Source organism: Dromaius novaehollandiae, chromosome 5 (genome assembly GCF_036370855.1).
Source record: "Dromaius novaehollandiae isolate bDroNov1 chromosome 5, bDroNov1.hap1, whole genome shotgun sequence".
In the NCBI taxonomy this organism is placed as follows: Eukaryota; Metazoa; Chordata; class Aves; order Casuariiformes; family Dromaiidae; genus Dromaius; species Dromaius novaehollandiae.
In genome coordinates, this window is record NC_088102.1 from 72,877,461 (window position 1) to 72,902,961 (window position 25,501).

Consider the following 25,501-nt stretch of genomic DNA (forward strand, 5'->3'; position numbering starts at 1 on the left):
AAGCTATTTTCTAGACAGAGCTAGGTGTTTCTGGGGAGTACTGGAAAGCTTCAGTAGTGGAGGAAAGTTGCAGAAAAAGTGATGGACAACATTAGGGCTGCAGAAGTGTAAACTGAACTCTGAGCTGACACGCATATTTCAGTCACAGCAAAGCAGCTCAGCAGCATTTTGGGAGCAACTGCTGAGTAATTGCCTAGGTCTAGCACAGAGGGGTGGCAGAGGAAGTGGGCTGAAAGGATGATTTTGGTTATTTACTCTGCTGTTATAATACAGTGGAGTAATTAATAGTCACTGTAAGATGGGGGCAAGTAGGAACTTTCAGGCACTATCTATATAAGCTATTCAGGATGTTTATTTTGGAGCAAGCTGAACTGCTTCCTGGAGTACCTGGTAATAGAGTGCAGAATGGCTGGATTGGATGTAGAAGTCTACACCTGTAGGTGACAACACTCAGCCCGCTAAATCACATGCTCAAACTCAGTGACAGGTATGTTAAATAAAAGCACTGCAGTAGCTGTAGATGATATAGAAAAGAAAGAAAAGCACTATAACCCAACAATTAGCTTTTCATTTCTCTTAAAATGCTAATTTAAAGAAAAAAAAATAGCTGCCATTTTATGATTCCAATCTTGTTTTGATATTTCTTTCCAGATTTCCATAGATAGAATAAATAAAAGCCTGAACTTATGAGAAGGTGTTACTTGGCAAAATACTTAAATGATTTAAGAGCTACTTAAGCTCCTGTTATTTATACTGTGTTCAGAATAACTAAAGAGTATGCTTTTATCAGTTACAGTGACTCAGCTAGCTGGTAGCAACTGGCAAAAGCCAGCAGCCTGTTTGCTGCTGACATGCATTTGTAATTTTTGTACAATGAGAAATTCCAGGTGAATCAATGGGACTATTGGTGGTGACTGGCACTATAGTGTGCATCACATGCCACTGAATGATTCATCTCATGTCCTACCACTTTTTAAATTTTATTTTGAGCAATCCAGTGCTCACCAATTCAATATTGAAATTTTATAAATGTTGGTGGTATGAGATTAGGCACAGTTTATGAGAATATTTTGAATCAGCTCCACAGCTGCTTTTAACCCATGCGGAATAGCTGTTTTCGAGCTGTCAGAGATCTGCCCCAGCTAAGGATAGAGAATTCTGTTGTTGTGTGCTTGCTTGGATGTCATTTCTCATTCCAAGTCCAAACTTTTGGGAGCAAGAGTCCAAAACCCTGAAGATGTGCTAGGGAAAGAAGCCACACAGATTCTCACTTTTTTTTTTGGTAGATTTTGCTTTTAGCATTCTTTTCTATTAAAATTCATTAGAGGATTTTTGGCATTGTACACTTGGGCATAGGTTGCATTTTTGTGTATTCTCTAAATGACTAAGATTTAATGGACAGAATAAGGATAGAGAATACAAACAGTAATGCAGACACAAGCTACCAGATGTCATAATATTTCAAGCTGCAGATATTTTTCCTGCCTTTGAAACTACCTTAGAAACCTGTTAGAAAATGTTGCTTTCATTCTCCTAGACACAAATTCTGTTGAAAAGCTGAACACATGGTGGAATTTAGGTAAGGATCAAGTAGGCCTTTAGTTCACTACCAGATAATGAAAGACAGAGTGTGTACTACAGTCAGAAGAGGAAACTACAAGCTCTTCATGTTCTTAAGTCTCCCCTTGAAAGAAGGATGCCATGGCTGCAAGTGTCTGTCTATAGCCTGTGGAGACTTTTGGTCCCAAATCTCATTAAGAAAAAACAAAATGGAAGAAAAAGGTCAGCACAGAAGTTAGTAGGGGACCCATTTCTGTGGAAAATGTTATCCTAACATTTTGACAGTAACTTGGGCTTTTCTTTTTATGTTGCTTTTTTTAATGATGAAGGTCTCCATCATAGCCATGGGGCCACAGATAGTGACAGGTCACAGAGGACAGGTCACATGTAGTGATCAATACCGATGAAAGGCAAGATCTCTAGGTTCATGCCTGCCCAGGCTGAAGACCTAGAACTCAGCTTTGCCACCCTCCAGCTAAATGCTCTAGTCTCCAGGCTACTATACGCAGGGGGATGTCCTTATTTCCAGTTGGAGCTGAAGCGTCAGATGCTATTTTGGATTTGGGCTTGGGAGACTGAGATTATCACCAGGCAGCCTGAGTACATATTTAAGGGACTTCTGCAAACTTTGTCTGAGGGAATTTATAACACCTCTTAATTTTTATTGTCAAAATGAATACATATGTTTGTATACAATCTTATTCCCATTAATAATGGCAACAAGTAATAAATGATCTCTTAAGCACAGCTTTTTGAAGTTCTGAAAGTAGTAGCAACCTACTCAAACAAACAGCAATGTAGAGAGGCTATTGAGTCTGTTAAACAACTAAATCTCTTGGAAAAGGCATTCAGGGAGAGTAATTCATGATTCCATAAATCAAATCCACAGTCTTGTAGACAATACTTAACATGGCATTTGGACTGAGTGGACAAGTCTTGGTAAAAAGAATCTCTTTTAAGGTAAGACTGCAATTCTGGAATTGCTTTGAATTTAGATATTTTCCATTGCCTGGCTCTTTTCATCGGACTGAAATACTGAAAGAAAAAAAAATAATAAAAAAGGCTTGATGGGAGGAAAATCGCTGTCTTACCAAACCCATATTTCACTTACATTGCCTAAGACATTTTGAACTTTGATTTCATGACAATTCATATGCATTGTATTTACAAATGAGCAGACCCTCTGGGATCACAGATGCATTTTCAGCTGAGGGCTTTTCACAGATCTCTCTCTTTTTTTTTTTCTTCAGGGAGTCCTTGTCTGCCAAGAGACCTAAGAATTCCTAGCAAGTATCTACCAGAAGAAAGAAGCTTCATTTCTCTTCATTTCTCAGACCTTGGGAGAAAACAAGCGAAGCTGTAGAATTTTATTTTACAATAAGCAAATGTCAAGATCCTTTCATCTCAGCCCAAAGCATTACAGCCTCAAGGTGCACTTGCTTTGTGCCTAACTTTTCCACAATAACTCACAGGTTGCCCAGAAATAGGAGATCTGTGTTCTGAGCCCTTTTTAGTGTGAACTGATTTGAAACTACATCCACCATATCACACAAATGCCAGTCTACAGTAGGGAAGCCCTATTTTTTTTTTCTGTATGTCACAGAAATACCAGACTTCCTAAGGTGTCTACTTTTTTGTTCAGAAAAGGTCTAATGAAAGAAATGAGAAAAGTCAAAAGAAAAAAAAAAAAAAAAAAGGAGGCTGGGCAGAGAGAGTTTTTTGACATTCCGTTTTTGTTTTATGTATGTTTTTTGACATTTCTATGACATTATTTAAAACACCAGTATTTTATACACTACTTTCCTTAGGGCAGCCTTCACCTCCTCGTTTCTCAGGCTGTAGATAAGGGGGTTCAGCACGGGGATCACCACCGTGTAGAACAGTGAGGCCACCTTGTCTCTGTCCAGTGAATGGTTAGAGCTGGGCTGTAAATACATGAAAATCAGGGTCCCATAGAAGATGGTGACAGCTGTCAGGTGGGAGGCACAGGTGCTGAAAGCTTTCTGCCTGCCCTGAGTAGAGGGGATCTTTAAAATGGTAGAGAAGATGTAGAGGTAGGAGACAAGCACAATCAGAAGCGAGAAGATCATATCAAAGCTGGTAAAGGCAAATATTAACATTTCTTTGGTGTAGGTGTTGGAACAGGAGAGTGCTAATAAGGGGAGGTCATCGCAGTAGAAACGGCTGATCAGATTAGAAGCACAGAAATTCAAACAAAATGTAATTATAGTGTGGAACAAGGCAACACAGAAACTGTACAGGTAAAGGCCAGCCACCAGTTGGATACAGACATGCTGGGACATGATGGCCCTATAGCGGAGAGGGTTACAGATGGCCACACAGTGATCGTATGCCATCCCAGCCAGAAGGAAACACTCTGTGATCATGAATGTGAGAAAGCAACACAGCTGTGCAGCACAGGCATGGTAAGAAATTGTTTTTCTCTCTGATAAGAAGTTTGCCAGCATTTTGGGTGTGATGGTTGAAGAATAACAGAGGTCTACAAAGGCCAAGTGGCTGAGGAAGAAATACATTGGAGTATGAAGCTGGGAGTCAATCCTGATGAGTACAATCATCCCCAAATTCCCCAGCAGAGTGACAATGTAGACTAGCAGGAACACCATAAAGAGAGGAATCTGAAGATCTGGACAACTGGTGAACCCAATAAGAATGAATTCTGTCACTGTTGTGTGATTCCTATCTGCCATTTATCTATCTTTAAAAAAGATATGGATAAGAAAACAGAAAGCACTCCTTAGGCATAAGGTTGTTGATGGAAAATAGAAATTTCACATCCTGATCCTTAAGACCAAAGAAATTTCTCTCCTGGTGTCTGCAAATATTCTGCAGTCTCAGTTAATTCAATGATCTTTCATGGTCATTCTCACGTTTGCTCCTGAACTGTATATAAGAGATCAAGGAGTCATCTTTAGGCTATTCGAAATGAAAACTAAGTGATGCATGAGGAATGCAGTTGCTACAAAAATGAAGGAATACCATAATACTCCATGAGGTAGATGATATTTCAGATCATATTTTTAAATGGTATGGAGGAAGCTCTTCTGTGTATATCAGAGTGATAAGTATTTTCAAAACTGTTTTCAGTCTTTTTCCCCTCTTCAGCTACATAATATACAACAAAATAGTGCCAGGATTTTAATATGCAGTGAAAAAAGTTCCCTTCTTCATGTACTGTCTAGATATTAATTGAAGGCATTAAACTGTACTTTCCTGCATTATAATATCACATCTAAACATTTCAGGGTTTGGGCTTCTATTGAACTTACCCAGACAATCTTCAGATGGACTTATCATTGACTATTCGAATTCAATACAACAGTTACTGATTCAAACAAGGGGTTACACAGCACTACCAGACTCCCACTACTTGTATTAGTGGAAAGAGATAATAATGGCACCTAATACCCACTCTTGGGCTGGATTCATCTTACAGAACTTTCATCTTCAGAAATTGCTGAGCTGAACCTGGTGGTGATACATTTCACATGCTAGCTGAGGGGAAAAAAAAAAGTAAAAATTGTAAAAATAAGCAGCACAAGAAAAAATTCTGAAGCCTGGCAGCACTCTGAGGACTTTATTAAACTGCTTGTCTGCTTAAAACTAAACTCATTTGGAAAACTTCATGCTCTTCATATTTTTAACAATTCATATTAATTCTAAAATTATTTGGATGAAGTAAATGATCCAAGCAAAATTGATAATAAGGTCTTCAGTGATTATAGTGAAATGAAAAAATTACCTCTTGCATTTCAGAAATGCTTTCTAATGGGGATTACCCCCAGTAGAAGTGGAGCTTAAAGTGCTAATTCCACTAAATAAAGTAGACATCTATTTGTTGATGGCTGAATAATTCTCAAGACCCTACTAACAGTTATTGCTAAATCTCCACGAACTAGAAAAGGAGCTTAGGTCACATGCAGAGAGCTGTGCTATAGATACCTAGAAGGAGGGTAGATGCATAAATGCAGGTCTCTAGTGCCAGTTCAGCCCCATCTAGAGCACCCCTTCTTGCTGTCACCCTGGCAGGACATGATCTTTACAGATCCCATCTGTCAGGCCTATGCAGATATCGTAGGACATCTAAAATAATACATGAACCTCTTTTCTGAAGCTAAGATGAATCCCAGTAGAGAATTCTATTCCTTCTGTTGAGTTTTTAAATGCATGATAGGGCTTCCTAATACAAATAAAAGAGAAAAAGAAAGAATTTAGGGTTGAAACAGCTGGCAATAAAGAGCTTAAGAAGTGAATGCAATCCACCTGCTATGAGCATTAGAGACAGGCAGTCAGAGGACTGAAGGTGGGACACATAGGTAGGTAAAAGGAGGTCTGACAAAAGGCTACAGGAAGAAGAAAAGAAGTAGCATTTGAATGTCTAACATCCATGCTCATATACAAGACTAAGCTGTGTCTCCTTCCAAAATCATGTGAATATTAAAATTAAAAAAATATAACTGTAGTGGTCTAACCTATCTTTTCAACAGCTATTCTTCCTCTCTCTTTCATAGGTCTGCTGTTTTCCTGTTGTTCATACATACATACACATGTATGTATATATATAAACTCTGGGTTCCTTTGGGATGTGTTTTTCTTCTGAGACACATGTTGATGTCAGCACATGACATGGAAGACGTATTTAAACCTGAAAAAAAGTCTTATATTAATTAGTCAAAATTGTCCCTTGTGAATCCTTTCTAGATACTACTAGAGCACTAGAAAAAACAAACAAACAAACAAAAAAACCCCCAAGGAAACAGGGAACAAGAAGAAACAGAATTTAAGGACTAGACAGGGAAGGTTCTCATATTTTATTAGGTTACTTAAGTTACTTTACTAAAATACCTAATCATGATAGGTTTTTCTCATATTCAGTGGTGAGGAACAGAAATTTTTTGAGCATCCATTTGAATCTGTATCATCCTCCAGAGATGCCTTTTTACTATATGGTTCCTTCTTAATTAAAAATATACTTCTATGTGTATAATTTTGCTTCTGCATATACTCATAGATGTTTGACCAGCCAAATTCTTGCCTAAGCAAAACTAGGTTCCAGAAATTAGATGCAGAGTTGCCTACATTGCTTGGGTAGCTGTATTTTGTTGACGTGAACAGAGCTTCCCTAACAAGCAGTGACAGTAAAAAGTTTCTTTGCAGAATGGCATTATAGTCTGTATTTTTGGCAGCAGGCAAAAAGTTGGTGTTAGAGATGGGGCTGACATACAATCTCAGACATCAATAATAATAATCATTAATGATTTACCGCAAATCAGTTGTATCCATCTTACTGCATACACGAGAAGCAGGAAATGTTAATTTTACCCTGTGCATATGAGGTATATTGAAGTGAATCAACCTTTCTGCAACAAAACAGCAAAGACCATTTGGAAGGACCCAGGTCTTCTGCATCTTTACTCCTTACTTTATCCTTTTGGATAGCAAAGAGAAATACAGAGATGAAGATGGGGAAATTTAAGCCAGGCAATCTGAGTGTTCATAGTATCAGAAAAAAAGATAAAATAACAGTCACATTCTGTGAATTTGATTTCCCCTGGAAGATACCTGCCAGGAAAGGTATGAACACAGGATTCACCCAACCCATCTTAGAAGTGTGCAATGGAGCACCACATCTGAGCTCACTGTCTAGACTCTTTTGATCAAGGATGGAAAGGAATGGGCACTTTAAGGTGTGATTCTTCTCAGCCTAATATGAATATTTAAAATGGATTGTGTAAATTCATTTCAGAATTGACTCTTGATCTCAACTGAGTGTGAAAGGAGTCTAGGGAACTGGCTACCTATTAATAGGATCACTGCTTTGAATGTCACTGAGGTGTGGATGTTAACGATCAGAAATTGGCCATTTTCTCCAGCAGGGACGATACAGATATATTACACAAACGAAGAATGAGCATTAGTTCATATTTGAACAATAAGAGCCCAAAATAAGAAGACTGGACTGAAAAAAGTTGCTGGAGGTGTTACTGGAGAATCAGCCTCCAAATTTTGCTGGTATCCTTGGACCATCATGATCACAACAGCTTCACTGTTACTTTTCACAGGAGCGCTCGAGAAGATGGAGATTTGATGTCTGTGTTTCTAGAGGTCATGATAGGGTAGAAAATAATGCACATCTAATGTGCATTGGTACTGTCAACCAAAGCAATGATGTTTATGCTGATTCTCAGAAGCTGAGGATACACTCTTGCATCTCTACATATTTTTCATGGATTTATTAGGAGGGTGTTGCTAGGAAGGAAAGGTTGCATTGAAGTGTTGCATTGAAGGAAAACACAGAAGAACATATATGGCTGCTAGTCACAGCCAAGTGGCAAAGTCCTGGATTCAGGGAGAGTGTGAATAATATCATATCTAATGATAATTTACATTAAAACAAACTTAGTTCAGAGCAATATTTTCTGATTCATTTGTCCAATTTTAGATATCCTAGTTTCTAAATGACAGCCTGTTAGCTCTGAGCTATAACTCTGAATGCTTTGGTCAGTGGAAAGACAGGGGCAGCTTTGTAGAAAGTCATTTCCGCCTGTCCTCAGAGGACTTTTTTACAATTTATGTCTTCTGTAGTGGGAAAGGGGAAAAATAGTAGTACAACAAGACTTCAGATGATCACAGTAATGCTTCTAAAATCTTCTTTCAGCCATTGTATTTTTATAAGCAGATATAGATATAGCTTTCATAATCAACTGTAACAGAGGTCTGTGCTGTAGTCCTTATTTTCACACGTGAAAAACTGAGGCAGGGTGAGATGCAGTGATATGCTGAAGGTCAGCTGACAGGATTTCTTTCAACTTCCAATCTGATTCCAGGGCACTGGGCTCGGAGCTCTGTCTGCTGCGTCATGTTGTTTTCTGAGAGTGTTGAATGGAGTGAGGTGTTGTTGAGAGAAATATTGTTGCACTGCTAAAAGCTAGCTTGCTTGTGATACTAAGAAAGATACTCAAGAAAGTTAGATAGTAACCAGGGATGACTGCGGAAAAAAGGTTGGTTTTGCTTTTGGTGAATCATTTATAAGTGTAGATGTAAATGCCCATATTTTGTCCACTCTCTCTTCAGCATCGGAGATGGGGGAGGATATCTACTTAAATCCAGACATTCATAACAGATTGTTCCTGGGCTTCATTAATGAGGCTATAGATTAAGAAAATTGTATCCCGGGTGGATTTTGCTTGTTTTCAAGCTTCTATTCTCCATGGAGTGAAATACCTCCAAGGTCACAGAAGTTAATATAAATGGAACATGAATACTAAAAGCTACAGAGAGGTCTTGTCTGCACTCTGGAAGCTGCGGGAACAAATGGTTCTCAGTACTTCATTACAGGAACAAGTACTAAAAAACACTCCTGACACTTGTTTGAAGGTGAATTTTAGCCATGCTCCTATGCTCTGGAGGAACAGCCAAACCCACCACAGTTCCTGAAAGTGCTACACTGACCTGTCTATGCTGGCTGCAGACCCTGAGTGCCTGAGTTTTATGGAAGAAGTCACATCCAAGATGAGAAGATATTTTATATTCTGTTCATTCCTCACCCTTCTTGTTCTGAACAGATGGGATGTGAAAGGGCATCATGTAGCTAAGGTAAGTGAGCCTTTTCTTTTCTTTTTTTTCTTATGAACTTGAAGGCACTAAGATAGTTGACAGAAAGGACCAGAGGTTTAAGATATCTCGTTTACAGCAATGAGGCTGGGAATGACAGAAGGAATCTAACACAGGGAGAGGACTCTGCTGCTTGAAATTATAGATGACATAAAACAGGGAGATGTGTAGATGTCCAGTCTCTTCACAGCTGCCATTGCAATGGCAAGGGATGATCGTGGTGGCCAAGGCAACAGGAGCCACATTACACTAGTGTGTGTATTATTTTCTCTGTCTGCCCCGCTCTGCTGCTCACATGTATTCTTTTATGGCTTTGGTGATGCATCCAAGTTAGTTCCCCAGTCATTATTGTACTGCTATGACTTCTTTTTCTATGTAGTAGTCAAAGCAGTGTATACTGAAAACTGTATTTTCATGTCAGCTTAAAAGGAAAAGCACACACACGTTTATTTTGCTTTGATTTGCATAGGGAAAACAAAAATCAACAGGAAAAGTATTTCTGCAAGTCAAAATGTTTCACATTGTTTTATTTTTCAAAAATGTTGGGTTTTTTCCCCCTTAATTGTTTTCAAAATGTACCTGAAATTCACCAAGGAAAAAACAGCATACATTAAGTATTTTAATTTAAAAAAAAATAAAAGGTTATCACTGAAAAATGTCCAGTGTATTGACTTTCTATCTGTGCTAAATGTTGCCAGGAATGCACAGATAGAAAGCTATATAAGAGATGAAATGCTGAATTAAGCCCAGGTGGGTATTCTCACTGTTTAGTTTGACAACTAGGTTTTGGCTTTAGTTTCCTTTTAAAGTCACCAGACAGAGGCCTTCCAAGAATGACTCGGAGTCTAACTTACATTTTATGACTTACCTATAGGAAGTACTTTGTCTCCCTTCAGTGATATAGGGGAAGCTGGTCACTGAAGTGCCAAAATCAGATGACTGAAGCGGCAGGATTGTAAAGCTCAGTTTCTCCCACCCCTCTTCTAACCCTGTTGTTTTCTGTCATTTTATCTCTCCCCTGCAGGTTGAATGTGTTACAGAAAATGATCCCTGCAAATTACACTGAAGTGACAGAGTTCATTCTCTCAGGGCTGACAGACTGCCCAGATCTGCAGGCACCTCTTTTCTTAGTTTTCCTGGCAATGTACACTGTCATGCTCTTGGGAAACTTTGGAATGATTGTATTAATCAGGGCAGATCTTCGTCTTCACACTCCCATGTACTATTTCCTCAGCCACTTGGCTTTTGTTGACATTTGCTATTCCTCTGTCATCATCCCCCAAATGCTGGTACGTATCTTGGAAGAGGAGAAAAACATTGGTTTCTCAGGGTGTGCAGCGCAGCTATGCTTCTTTGTTGTCTTTGGGATTGCTGAGTGCCTTTTGCTGGCCGTCATGGCATGCGACAGGTATGTGGCCATCTGTAAGCCCCTCCTGTACCCTGTCATTATGTGCGGGTGGACATGCAGATGGCTCGCAGTTGGTTCCTATGCAATTAGCATTTTGCATGCAGTGACACATGCCACTTTCATCTTTACTTTTTCCTTCTGTTGAGCCAATATTATCAACCATTACTTCTGTGATATTCCCCCTCTCTTAGCTCTTTCATGCTCTGACACCCACACCTATGAGGTCGTTATCTTTGTTCTTGTCAGCATAAATTGTCTCAGCACAATGACAATCATCTTTGTCTCCTATATTTATATCCTTCCCACCATCCTGAGGATCTGTTCTCCTGAGGGCAGGAGAAAAGCCTTCTCCACCTGTGCCCCCCACCTATTGGTTGTCACCATGTTTTATGGGGCAATTTTGTTCATGTATCTGTGCCCCAGCTCCACCTACAGATTGGCCAAGGACAAAGTGGCCACGCTGTTTTACACAGTCATGACTCCCATGCTGAACCCCTTCATCTACAGCCTGAGGAACAGTGATGTGAAGGTTGCCATGAAAAGAGCAGTTCAGAGGATGCAATAAATGCAATATGTTAACGAAAGAAGCTGGTGACCAGGAAAGCATTTTCCTATTGCCATTATAGAACTCCCAGTTGTGAAGAAATCTGTATAACACTGTACTGAAATTTGGTGGAAGAAAATCATATCCAGGCCATATTGGGTGAATAATTTCAGCTGAAAAATGATGAAAACACTTTGCTTTGACATTTATTAAATACAAGTTTTGCTTGGAAATTCTGGAAATAACTATAGCTTTTATTTTAAAATGACATGTTTGGAATTGAAATTGTCTTAAATAAAGTGAACAAGTCTAAAAAAGGAGGAAAATACCGTCAAACTAAATTAAGTAATAAAAGTAAGTTAGAGTAATATTTCTATAACTGATGAGAACACGTACACAGGGAAATGTTACTAAAATGAATATCATCCTCTCCTCCTGCAAAGAGAAGGGAATAATTAAGTTAGCTTTGTTTAATGCACTAAGAAAGTAAGCCATTTTGGGAGCTGATGGTAAAGCAAAATGTTGGCTAGTCATCTACTTCCTGTGTGAGCATTTGCTTTGGAATATCTCTTATTGAGAGCAATGCTTATTAAAGGATATCAAATATCACTTGAGTTTAAGAGAATGTAGCCTGGAGACCCTCTGTGTTTCAACATGAAGGAGACATGGAGATGCCTGTGCTGATGTTTGGAGGGTTCTGCTCTGTCATCAGGTTGAGCCCCTTGATAGGTTTCTTGGAGAGGCAAGATGATGAATTCCCCTGTGTGACCTCAAGGCAGGAAAGGGAGGGTTGGATACTGGCATAGAGAGACACTCAAGGCATGTGAGGGGTTAAACAAATTAGATTAGATGAAGGACTTGCACTCCAAACTGCATGGGGTGCCCCAGAGCCATGTGGAGGGGTTGCTGATGGGAGGCTGCTGGACTGATGGGTTGGATGCCCAGGCGGGACTCACTTTGTGTATCCTAAGGCCCCCTTTTATCTGCTAGAACTATTTTCTTATCTTGACTATGCAAAGCTTGAGTAGTTACTGGCTGCGAAGCAGCTAGATGTTGTTGAGAAAACAGAATAGGCATGTCTGGCCCTGGCCGATTTCGGTCAGTGTGTAGAAAGCACATACTGGGGCAGCTATCACATACTCTGCCGCTCACCTGACTCCTCATCATACCTCCTACAGGTGTTCTCTCCGCACTGCCTCATCATCATCTTCTCTTATTTCTATATCCTCTCTGCTCTGCTGTAGATCTGCTCTGTTGAGGGCAGAACCATAGCCTTTTTTAACATGCTCGTCTCCCCTGGTGGCAGTAACCGTCTTCTGCAAGACACTGCTCTTCGCCTCCTTATGACCTGGATCTTGTCATTCCCAGCACAAGGGCAAGGTGCCCTCACTGCTTTACATGGTGATGATCCCAGGGCTGAACCCCCTCATCTACAGCATGAGGAACCAGGAAGTGAAGGCTGCCCTGAGGAGAGTGAACGGTACAAAATTATTTTTCTGGAAAAAACAATTAATTTGATTTTCAAATAATATGTATTGGGAAAACAATTATTTTGAAAAGTCTGGAGCCAGACTCTTCTCTCTCAGAAATACTGCAGTACTGAACTGAAGAATACATATTAAAAGGAGAAACACAGAAGGAAGGTGATGGGCAAACTTTCAAGTTTGACACAGGAGTCTGGGACAAATGAGAATTTTCATTTGCTCATGAAGGGGTAAATTACAACAGTCATTGGTGACAGTTGTTACAACTCAGGCTTTGTACAGCACCTCACAAAACAGGGCCCTTTATCGTGATTTGGACTCTTAAGCTGTTGTTTAAAACATCAAACATACTCGTGAATGTAGATAGCCCACTGCGGCAGGATGCAGCAATTTCTGTAACCCACGGCACCAAAAGGTGAGATGTGTAAGAAAATTATCTAGCTGCCTTTGTATGCCCTCCTTCAGGGATTATATGTCCATTTACAGAGTGGTTGTTTCAAGACTTGGGGAAGGTTAGAATTGACAGTGCTCGTGCTTTATTGAGATGTGCTAAATTTTCTGCCCTCATGTGCCCACCATCTCTGCAAATGCTGCAATATTGACTATGTATATATTATTGAATTGCAATAATGCAATTCCTCTTCAAAATTTGTTGTTTGTAGTACACACAGCCCGTATTTTTATTCTTGTGTTATTTCTCCTTGCTCAGTCCTACCTTGGTGAGGAATAGTTACTCCAACTCAGTGACTTCCTCAGCTGCAGGTGGCTGAGGGACAGGATGAATAGTCAAAGAGCGTAACTGTACACTGACCCTATTCTTGTGTATACATGCTTTTTTGTCCACTGTCAGAAGCAGCATACTGTACTGGATGAACCTTTCCTATGACTCACTGAGGATTTTTTTTTTTTGATCATATGCAGAAAGATAATGGAGTTAATGAAAGTTCTGTAAACATTTTCCTCTCTCATCTTAACCCCAAAACACCTAAATTTTCATCAGTTGCCTGTAAGTAAGTCACAAGGCTGTTGCCAAAAGCACTGACTATTCATACTTGTGCGAGGTTCACAGAAACTCTGGATGATGTTCAAGATGATGATATTAAGCTATGTAAGATCTTGCTGTATTTGGTCTAGCTTTTCAATGGCTCTTTTATTTCCAGTGCTTTATGCTTGAATGACTAGTCTATCATGTGTTGTCTTGCACATAAGTGCATTAACTAGCTGCATCCTTTCAGATGGATGATAAACAGACTTTCTTTTGCCAGTACCATAGAGGCCTTATGTGCTTGGTCTAAGGAACTTTCTCAGTTTCTAAGCAACTTGGGGAGAGAGAGATCTCAGAAAGAAATTCATCATATATATATATGTATATATATATATATATATGTATATTTGACATCTGTCTTAGGAAAAGATGAATGATTGAATACCAGACACAAATTTTAACCAGCTTTTTTTAAGAAGGTTATAAATTTTTCTATAGCTCTTAAAAAGGTAAGACAGACACCTTAGCAGTGCTTACTCTACAAATTAATTTCTGCAACTGTAAGTTGCTAGTAAGCTTTTTTCAACGCAAAGTGTCTATATTTCCTGTACTTTATTTAATCAGAAGTTAAGCTTTTGCATAAGCTTAGAATGAAAACTCCTCAACCATTTTAGAAGATGAGGAATTCCCAATGCAAAAATGTTATGAAGACATTGCCCAGAATTTTAGACTTCTACTGATCTTGCAGATTCTGGGGTTTCTTCTTTTATCTAACTGTAAGTCTCACAATAAAATTGATGAACAAAGTTTTCCTGACTCCATGCATTGCTTTCACGAGTAGACTGGACTTTTGGGAAACACCACATGTAATCAAGAACACGTGCTTATACCTTCCTACCTGTTCTGTTGGGGCAGGAAATGGCAAATTCCCTCAAGAAAGTGAATGTATTGGAGCAGAGGGGAATAAGGCATATCTCATCCCTCAGAAGGGGCAGGGATATTTAGCTAGACAAAGTAAAGAGTTACCTCACCCGTATTCCCATCTCAGATTTCATAGGGTTTGATTTTAGCTTTTTTATGTTAAAAGTAATTCTTAGGATGCTAATGAAATTTTATTCTAAGATGGCCCATATTTCCAGGTAAGATCTAAGCTCTGCTTCCCCTTTTGCAGTCCTTTGTGCCTAGCTTTGGTAGCAAAACCAGTTTTCCCTGTCTGTGGTATATGCACCTATACACGGGTGTAAAAGGCTGTGTGAGATGACTGCCCAGGCGCTTGTTAAAATTAGCAGAGAGAAAGTCATTACAATATGTGGAGCCTCAAAAGCAAATCAGGTCGCTCTGAAGTAGACACCAGTGAGCACCTACTGAATTGCCCCCTCAACTACGCTGCTTATATTAGTTACACCTCTGTTGATTTTAAGGAGAGCTATACACTTAGCTCACCTGTAGAAGCTTACATTTGCATGCCAATATTGAGATCTCTGAGTCTCTAACTGAATCTTGCCTCTATAGTCAGATGAGCTAAATTCCACCCTAGATTTTCCCTATCTGGTCTTGGCACAAGTACTGTACCATAAAGAAGTTCAGGGTTGCTCAGAGATACAGCTTATGGATTTACGGAACATTTGTGTAATGTGTCTTACGCACAGACACAGTTTTACTGGGTTCCAAGCATGTCATAAACAATGCACCTATCATCACTCAAAATCAGTTATTCTCTAAGGATACCTCTTTCCCTCCACTGACTGTAGATTGATAACTAGCTTAGACTAGATGCCTAATTTTTGGTTGGTTCGAGTCCAGTGAAATTAATTCCTTCCAGACAGAAGACCAGGAGATTCTACGTATATTTTAATTAGAATTTTGATTTTCCACCAAAAAAAAAAAGTCTATGAAAATGATATGATTAAGCTAGGGAGCTAATAGATACCTCTTTACCCATGTTATGCAGTTTAGCCATTAGATGGAGACAAGTCATCATGATCTTATGCAGATACTTTTGGCAATCAGGCTCTTAGCAAATGCTAAAGTTGTGGGAGAAATAAACTTACAGTTGAATCCTGATAATGTTATTGCGCATGTTGGGAAGCCTATTCATGTTGCAAGTAGGATTTAGCACTATACTAATGACCTTGAGAAATAGTATTAATCAGTTTGCAGTTGAAGGGAATATTAGAGACATTTCCAGCAGTGTGTAAAATATCTATACAGCAAATTGTTTCATGAAGGCAGTTGCACACTGAGACAATGGTAGCATTTCAACTGTTTGTTCTACTCTCTTTCCCTTGAGAAGATCAGGGTCTCCTGTGTCCACAGCATAAGTATAAAATCTCTGGCAGCTCCCAGCAGCAGTATTTTACAAATCATGGAAAAGACCATTTCTTTCCCTGGTAGGTGAGTTTCATGATGAATTCAATTCCCTCACATTTTCTCCCAGTCATGTAGCAACAGTTTCTGATCAACTGCCTTATTAGAAGGCTTAATTTTAGGTGCACTGAAGGAAAAGTTTTATTCATCGGGATAAAACAAAAGAAAAAAATATGAAAATGTCTTTGAAAATAAAAGTGGAGCTTAATTTTTAAAGGTACCTAAAATATTGATCTGGAAATACAAATCTCTTGCAGTTATACATCAGAAGTCTGTTAGAAGGTGTTAAGGTTCCCGTGCCTTCTTGTATGAGGATGGTCAACAAACTGCAAATAGGAAGAAACAACAAGGTCTAAGTAACGACAAGATACATCTTTTAGGGCAGAAACAGCTTCTTTTTTTCTCTACCAGTATAATCTAGGATTGTCTAAGATCAGTGATAGTTTGTAAATAAATTGCAGTGTTACTCTGGCTCCATGTAACTCAGCTTGCCTAACTTTAACTAAAATTCCAGGAAAGGCTGCTTGTCACCTAACATAAGGGACATAAATCAGGGACATAAGTCATGACCTTTGTCACTCTATAGTGCCTGTAGAGTGAAGGAAGAGGCACATCCAGGAAATGATGTATCCTGCCTATCACTCTCTAATGATTACAAATGGACTTGAGATGACATAAACAGACATTAGGCAGCTAAATGTACGTGCAAATCCTTCCAGCTGCAGTGTCTGGGAATACAGTTGGGAACTGAAGATTTATGTTTCTGAATCCCCAAATTCAGCCTGAACCATTTGGCTGCCTATGCTGAATGGTTCAGAGTTTTTCGTTGCTGTTGTTTTGGGGTGCGTGTGTGGGGTGTTTTGGAGGAACATATACGTTTATAGTTTCATTTGTCTACATAGTATTGAAATGTGCAGTTATTTTAGTGATTTGTACCAGCATGTTTTTTGTTAGATCTCCTTTGTAAATAAAAGGGTGGACAAGATAGAGCTGTGCTTACTAGAGTTCATATTGGCACAAGCAGAAATGAATCTTTACTTTCACACAGTTAAGTTAAACTCATCATCTTTTTAGAAATATGAAACTAGCACTCAAAACTGATTTTCTGGGGTATGTATTTAGGGGAATGTATTCTTGGGAATGTATTAGAAAATATAATTTAAATTGAATTTATAGTTTCAACCAAAAGAAGTATGTGAGGATTTTTTTTTAATTTTTCCAATATTTAAAATAGTTCTTTTTGTTTCCATAACTAATTTTCAGCTTAAAAATTCATCTGCCTCAGAAAAGAACCTCCCCCCACCCCCAATACTTTGGAACGAATTTAAAAAGAAAAGAAAAGAAAAAAAAGACGAGGAGCAAGATGCAATAATAAATCAAAAAAAGTCATTCTAGCCCCAAGTTCTGCCTGAGCTTCATACCTTATGCTTCACTCAGGTGAATATCTAGTACTTACTATATGTTAAGTAATATGTTTTCTCTGAGTGATGCATCATATAAAACGCTCTCAGATATCCATATTATGCTCCATTATGCTCAATGTTACTTAAGAACCTATTTCATATGCATGTCACTGAGTATATCTGCTTTATAAGGAAGATATCCTTATATGGAATTCTCTTTACTAATCTCCCTTTGAATATCCTCCTAAACTTTTGTGGATAGTTATGCTCTAAGTCACTGCTTTCCCCTCTGGATATTATGTCAGATACTCACGTTATCATTAATTCTCTTGAGCAGGGAAGGATGAAATGTGTTTATTCATTGCTTATCCATTAAGACTTACTGATCCCTCCAGCAACGCTTACCTAAAGTGTAAACATGAAGTAAGGAAATGTCTGAAGAAAACTGCACTGCAGTGACCGAGTTCATTCTCTTGGGTTTCATCAACCGTCCAGAGCTGGAGTTACCTTTGTTTGTGCTCTTTCTATTCATCTATGTTACCACTTTGGTGGGGAACATTGGCATCATTGTGCTCATTCGGTTCAATGCCTGCCTTCATACCCCCATGTACTATTTCCTGAGCAATTTATCTTTCTTGGACCTTAGCTATTCAACTACCATCTGTCCCAAGATGCTGGTGAATCTGTTAGCAGAGCAGAAGACCATTTCTTTAACTGGTTGTGCAACACAGATGTTTCTCTTTGCTGCCTTTGCTGATGCTGAGTGCCTCCTTTTGGCTGTGATGGCCTATGACCGTTATGTGGCCATATGTCATCCTCTTCTCTATGCAGTTGTCATGTCCCGCAGGGCCTCCACCTTCATGGTAGCCGGGGCTTATCTCAGCGGGGGTCTGACCTCACTGATACACACATGTTTCACATTCACGCTGTCATTCTGTGGGCCCAACACCATCAATCATTTCTTCTGTGACATTCCCCCACTGCTGAAGCTCTCCTGCTCCAACATACATGTCAACGAGGTCCTTCTCTTTGCCCTGTGTGGCTTCATACAAACCAGCACCTTCCTGATCATCGTTGCCTCCTACGCCTGCATCCTTTGCACCATCCTCCAAATCCATGCAGTGGAAGGCAGACACAAAGCCTTCTCCACCTGTACCTCCCACCTGATGGCCCTTGTGTTATTCTATGGCTCCCTCCTCTTCACGTATTTACGGCCCCGCTCCAGCTACTCGCTGGACACAGACAAAGTGATTGCTGTATTTTACACTGTTGTCTTTCCCATGCTGAACCCTCTCATCTACAGCCTGAGGAACAAGGAAGTAAGGGAAGCCCTAAGAAGATCAACAGAGAGAAAAGTGTTTTCTCAGTCATCTACTTAGGTGGAAAAAAGAGAATGAAGAGACTATAGGGTAGTTGTGGTGCAGCATGCAACAAAAACACATACAAAAGTCCATCTCACTAAACGCAAGTATCTGTGTTACTTGTGTTTCCATCTAAACTCATTTCCTTAGGTTCGCATTGTAGTTACTGGAAAAAAACAGTTTAGGGGATTATTCATCTCACCCTAAAGCAGAAAGCTAAAATAGGTCAGATGAACTGTATCTCGAAAGAGCATCTTTCCCTGCATGCCTACAAAAGAAATCTATCCCAGATGTGTACATCTACATTTTTGGTGCTTATCTTTAGTGAGATTGCTCTCAACCCACATATTTTAGGGCAGAGTCCAATTTATATGTCTACTGTATAAGAGTGCATTGTATGTTTTTAAAAACAGCACACTTGAACCTTGTATATTGGAGAAATCTTTGGTTGATTTAACAGACAGCTCTGCCATACATTTTGCAGAGTTTTTTCATAACGTTGATTCAGAAGCCTAAGTGAGATCCACCTTTCTCTTTGATTATGCTACATTATTGATTACACACTGTAATAGATGTGTGTAGGAATTAACCCTTCAACAAGTGGTGATGACAGTTGATGGGAAGGATCCTATTATGGGATTTGAAACTAGCCCACATTGAAGGTTTTCTGGAATATGCTCTGTATATTTTTGATCGCACATATCTAACTTCTGAATAAAGTGAAGGCAAACTTTCAGGGCATTTGTCTTCCTTCTTTGATGGAGTGAATGTCATCATATTCTTTTTTTTTCTGTTTTTTGAGGAGTCAAGCATGTTTCTCTTAGCTTGCGATGAAGACTGAGATAACACTTACAATTTCAAGTTCAACTTACAATTACAATTTCTGTCTGGCTTTTAAAGCATTTTTTTCCCTGTAGTTTGTGCTAATGCTAAATGAAAACACTTTATGTTGAAAAGATGGTTGTTCACTATCATTGCTTACAGATTCTCAAAGGGAATCAGCAGAGGTGCTTAGGACTCCATCAGGCTTTGAAGTCAATGGTGTGACTGAGTGGATATTTCAGGCAATGCATCTGTTAAAGAATATTGAGCTGAAACTGTCTAGAGGTAGCCGCTTAGCACAACTTATATAAAACTTGCTTAGCATAAGTAGCTAAATTTGCTGAAGCCTTAGGCCGCACTTAGATAAAATAATGAACTTTTACCTAGTTCAGTAAGAAAAGGGCCTGAGAGCTGGGTCAAACTGGAATGATAAGGGAGTTACAAGCAGTTTGCATTCCTGTGCTTCACACTCTGAAAGGGAGGATGCCAAGGCTTTGAAATAAGGCCTACTTGGGTGCCAGGACCCTGGGGAACAAAGCCTCCTCTCACTGCTGAAACAATGTTAATTACGGGGGGTCTGGACTATCTTGGGGTCTGGATTATATCCTCTTTGTCAGGACCTTGGGAGGTAACACCTACTGTCACTGCTGGGGCAGTGCTAATTGCTGGAACAACACCTCTTTGTCAGGGCCTTGAGAGACGAGGGCGGGACCCGAGGAATCAAAACACATCTATCAGCAGAAACCACAACAGTAAAGATAAACAACCTACCTAGGGACAGTGATGAGACCCAATAAGGAGCAGGAGACCCCAGACCTAAATATTACTACTGGTCCAAACTACCGCATGAGCGGTGGAGAGCTTGGACTGGAAGGTATAATTGCCCAAGGATTTCTTTGTTCGGGGTCCCTCTTCGGAGGAACCCAGCTCGAGCTGTAATTACTACATGAGCGTCATTAAAATTTATTTATTTAATTTGCTTTGATTTGGCTCTGAACTTTTCTGCGGGAACCTAGGGTCGGGCCCTGTTATGGTGGCTGACAAGCCTAATTTCCATGACAGCATCTTGCCTTGTTCTACAAATGGGAGCAACACAGGCCCCTATACCAAGGAAGTGAAGATGATGAAAGGAGACATACACGAAAACAAAGTCTGTAACATGGTCTGTAACCATGACAATGATGCTGCCTAACTTCAGTTATCAATTTGAAATTTGTCTCACTTAAATTTAATAGAAAGTTTTCACTGGCAAATGCAAAATCTAAAAAGTAGACATCTACATCTGAGCTGATCTTCTGGAGTCCCTTTAGAGTTAATGGAGAAACAAATACATTATTAGGGGCATGACTCATTTGTAACTTATATGGACACTAAACAAATCATGCTTTAGAAGTGCCTTTTTTTTCTCCATGGCATAGAAAGTCAGTGTAGGGATCACTAATTCAAATGCAGATATCTACATTTTAGACCTATAGTGAAACAAACCCCACTCAAGACATTTGGAATAAGGTATCCACTCTGAAAAAGTCTCATAGTCTCTCTACAGTCAGTGCAGAGTTACAGGTTTCTGAGAAACTCTGGCTGAATCATCTGTAAAAATGGTCATTGTCAGTGGTTTGAATGACTAGTCTATACCATCTGGCTAGTCAGATGACTAGTGCTAGGGAAGCTGGGATCCCAGATCCTTATACACCAATTGGGAAGGGCATCCAAGTATGATTTGGGCAGTAGGAAGATTAGGGTATTCTCAAGCATTCTCTGGGGGCATTTCTCACTCTGCATATATACAGAACAGGAAGAGTTCAGTCCCAATCAAGCCACGTGAATTACTTCTAAGATAGTTTAATGAGGCTCTGTAAGAATAACTCTGCCTGTCTCTTTTTCTCTCTCTATATATGTTTGTCTTGCCTCTATGGAGGGGGGACCTTGGTGGAAATCCTGGCCCTGCTTATGTGAAGGTTAAGTCTTATCCTTCATTTCAGTGGGACAAGGGTTTTACCTTTGAATATTATGCAGAGGCTTTATGCTCTTTCTTGTTCTCATGCAAAGACCTTGACAAATGGCTCAAAAGAATGTGTTCCTTGATGGTGCAATGTCCCAAACAAAGGACAGTAACTTCGTGCAGACTCATGGGGACTGGAGGAGGAGTGGCAGATGACTACTATATACATTGCTTGTCTCAGTTTTCTAACGTTCTGAATTACATGTTCACAATTGACTAGTGGTTTCATATGTCCCAGATTTATAGGACTTGGACAGGGCGATGGTACTATCCCTCTTTTCTAAATACAGAGCTGAGGGAGAAGGAGGCTAAATTCAACTTCCCCCAAGTATTTATGCAGCTTATTTCTACAGAGGTGCCTGAATCTCTTTGAAATTAGTGACTTTTGAAACCAATAAGCTTTGCAATGTGCATAGGGTTTAGATCTCACCTAACTTAAACACAGACGGCCAATTTTGAGCCAACCTGAGAAGTTGTTGCAAAGACCAGTTCCATTCCATCTTAAAATAGGAACCAAAGAGAGGCTTGGGTGAACAGACATCTGTGGTTATGCCTTGCTTTTTCAAAGATGACATTTTCTAAATTGGTATAAGCGATTAAGACTGAAAATGGTCCAACACATTACCTTCATTTAATCTAATATGGTTTCCACAGGTAGCAATCATTTATGACACCGATCAGGTCAACAAAACATCTCAAGCAGGTAACACAAGGCATCAGAGATGTCGCATATCTTTTTAAGATGACGGGATGTGGTTAGCTCCTGTCCCTCAGGAGATGTAAAGCACAGTATAATTGCCTTTTTTGGTGTGTCTGGGCTGTTAAATATGTAATTGCTTCAGATTTTCCTGTGTGTATTAACACACAGGTCCATCTAAATGGATGTATTTTGGAATTAAGAATAAAAAATGAGGTGAGACAGTTGAGGCATAAATAAAACGGATAACTCTTTTTATTTGTTCCTGTAGAAACTAGATTTAAGCTTATTTTAATAAAAAAAGTATTCACTGAATGTTGCATGTTGATTATTTGATTCTGCAAAACTATATCAGTGCCTGAATAAAGCATGAGTTATAAAGGGATGTCTCCGCATTAAGGAGGGTAACATAACATAGAGGAGAAGAAAGGGGATTTTTCTGATTCTGCTTTTTGCATAGCTTTTCTTGTATTAACTGTGAAGCTTCTGGATTTTCTTAACTGCTAGCTTGGACTGTTTGAGCACTTCTCACATGCAGCTACCATGAACAAGCACAGGACAAGCACAATCAGTGAAAATCGTGTCAGCAGTCCCATTTGGGCTGATTCTAACACACAGGACTCTAGAAGCATTTCAAACTTTTTTTCTCTTCTCACAAAATATAACATAACTCCATTTCTTTTTAGAAGAAAAAGGATGTCCTGAGCCATGTATCAGCCAAAGTTTTCCACTCAGAAGGAAATTGAAAAATACTTTCTTAGAGCTTTGACCTCTGACGATAATTATTACTGGAGCTTTTCCACACCTCTGTGTTAGCTTTGGCCATCTAGTTATCTCGAAACTAGATTAATACCAGAATCCTATTTAAGGCTGCCTTGAAGATCAACCAGCAGCATCAGTGAAATGAATATTCCTCAGCATCACATCATGCTTGCTTCTAGACACAATTCAAGACATTCTTTCCATTTTAAAATTTCAGGTTGTCTGTGTTCTTAAACAGGTAGAAGAGTACGCATTCACCTCTCTACCAGAGTATCAGGTATGACTTCCCTCTTGCCAGGTCACTACTTTGTCCAACATGAGTCTTGGTGGAGATACTCTTATTGATGAATCACTTTCCTGTTTAATGCAATACAAATCAAATTCACCTGTGCCCTTTATATGTCCCTGGTATGAACAGAATTAGAGGACATCAAGATCATAAATGTTTTTTTTTCTCAGCACAGCCCTGCGAAGGAAAGATGTGCTGTAAACTGCTATAAACCCAGCTAATATGTAAATGGAGATAAGAAACAGAGACCTCATGCTGGAGATACAGAGAAAAGCAAGCAAAGAAAGAGAATAGACCCACACAGATGTATTAATTTGTTTCTGCTATAATTACATTGCTCTTGCAATGGTAGAATATTCCTCAAACAAGCAATCTCATTCTACTCTAGGTATTTCAAGAAGGTGGAATGGATCAAGCCTGTGCAGGGGGTCAACCCCTTTTTTACATTTTACCTAAATAGTAAATTTAGCCTAAATGGTAAATTTAGGCTTAGAAAACTAACACTCAGGTTCCTAAACTAGTCTTCCACGGGCCCAAAGAGCACTAGATGCTTATGTTTAGTAAACAATCAGGCACTTTCGGGTCACTCATCTCACAGAATACACACATTTAGAATTTCACATGTAGGTGTCTACATGCAACAAGACGTATAGGATCTTATCATACTTACTAGCGACCTAGCCAATATAATGCCTGTAGACTAGCCAGCTCTTCAGCTGACCAAATATAAGTGAGCTGTATGGCTCTCCAAGTGACGTTGACTGCATTGAGTAGATCTAGCCTATGGAAAGAGACTCCTAGATCACTTGACAATAAAATAATGTAAGCAGTTTGTCCCGATCCAATATTGGGAGGGTTTCATTACGATCCCAAGGACGAGATTAAGACACTAAAACCGGTCAAATATCGTACAACCTTTTAACTTTATTTTCCATGAAGTGGGGAGAAAAGGTGGGGAAAGGCGAAGGGGAGGTGAAGGGAAGAGGGGAACAGAACAAGGGTAAGGGGAAAAGATAGAGAAAAGTTGGAAAAGGAGAGAGGAAGCTAGCTACCACCACTCCGAGGCCGATAATGTTCCGCTGACTCCGTTCGAATCACAGCTCAAGGTGGGTGCCTCCGACGAGGGACGAGGGGCCTCAAACAAAGAAATCCCTCGGCAATTATAGTTTTTTCAAATTAAGTTTTCCACCCCTCATGTGGTAGTTCAAACCAATAGTAATATTTGGGTCTGGGGTCTCCTGCTGCTTATTGGGTCTCCTCACTGTCCCTAGGTAGGCTGTTTACTATTGCTGTTTCTGCTGACAGGTGTGTCTCCATTCTTGGGTCCAGCCATTATCTCGCAAGGTCCTGACAAAGAGGTGGTAACTCCAGCAATTAGCACTGTTTCAGCAGTGCACAGGAATGTGAATTGCTGGTAACGCCCTTATCATTCCCGCCTGCACCAGCTCTGGGGCCCTTTCTCACTGAACTAGGGAGTGTGGCCTAAAGCTTCAGCAAATTTAGCTACTCATGCTAAGCAAGTTTTATAGAAGTTGTGCTAAAAACGGCAATAATTTACAGTCCAGGTCCCAAAATCTCTGCCCGATCGTGGTCTGGTTCAGCGCAGGCTTGGTGTGTCCTGGGTGGTTGCAGGGAGACCATTTCGGGGGTGGCAGCAGCTTAGTCCTGTTTCTGCTGGGGACAGATGGCTTGTTTGGGGTTATGGTTTGCTTGCACCTTATGTACCAAGAAATGTTTAAGGCAAAAGTTCACTCATCTGTCTGCTACACAGTTGTAAACATAATTTACTTTTCTCTTGGGGCAATTCAGCTGAGGGCAATTATTCTACATTGAAAGCATGTTTTTAAATAGCAATCTTAATTTGTACTAACCAGTACTATAGATACCTGGAAAGGTCAAAAGTATATATATGTGGATATGAATTCATTTCCATCACACCACTTTTTTCATCTCAGAGATGTGGATTCTTTGAAGGCACAATGTGACTGCTTCCCTTCTTCCAATAGGAAACTTTCCTAGCAGTAAGTATAAATTACAGTTGGCCATGGAATTACAAAATTTGGATTTTCCTGACACTCCTTTGTCCTGGACTGTTCTGAACAAGAGCAAGAGGTTTTGTAAGTCTTTGGGAAATAGAATTAGCATCACATTTCAACTATATGTGTCATTTTTCTCTCTCTCACTG

General features: G+C 39.6%; 2 protein-coding genes across 2 annotated transcripts; one reads left to right on the plus strand and one right to left on the minus strand.

Annotated features, from left to right (window-relative positions):
* Positions 1-3,137: 3,137 nt before the first annotated feature.
* On the minus strand, positions 3,138-4,268 carry LOC112994205 (olfactory receptor 8U3-like). Its single transcript, XM_064513500.1, has 2 exons — positions 3,360-4,268; positions 3,138-3,209 (listed from the first exon to the last, which is right to left on the minus strand). The coding sequence occupies exons 1-2, from the start codon at positions 4,266-4,268 to the stop codon at positions 3,138-3,140; spliced, it is 981 nt and encodes a 326-aa protein (XP_064369570.1).
* A 5,958-nt stretch (positions 4,269-10,226) lies between these two features.
* Positions 10,227-18,762, plus strand: LOC112994204 (olfactory receptor 5AS1-like). Its single transcript, XM_026118400.2, is given in 2 exon segments — positions 10,227-10,823; positions 17,812-18,762. Coding segments are annotated over 2 exon segments (1,539 nt in total). The 5' UTR covers positions 10,227-10,235.
* Positions 18,763-25,501: the final 6,739 nt, after the last annotated feature.

Excerpts from the sequence above, each read along its gene's own strand:
- LOC112994205 (XM_064513500.1), bottom strand. The coding sequence starts at position 4,268 with ATGGCAGATAGGAATCACACAACAGTGACAGAATTCATTCTTATTGGG. Across the intron at positions 3,210-3,359 it reads TGAAGGCTGCCCTAAGGAAA|ACCTTTTCTGAACAAAAAAG; the intron begins GTAGTGTATAAA and ends TTCTTTCATTAG.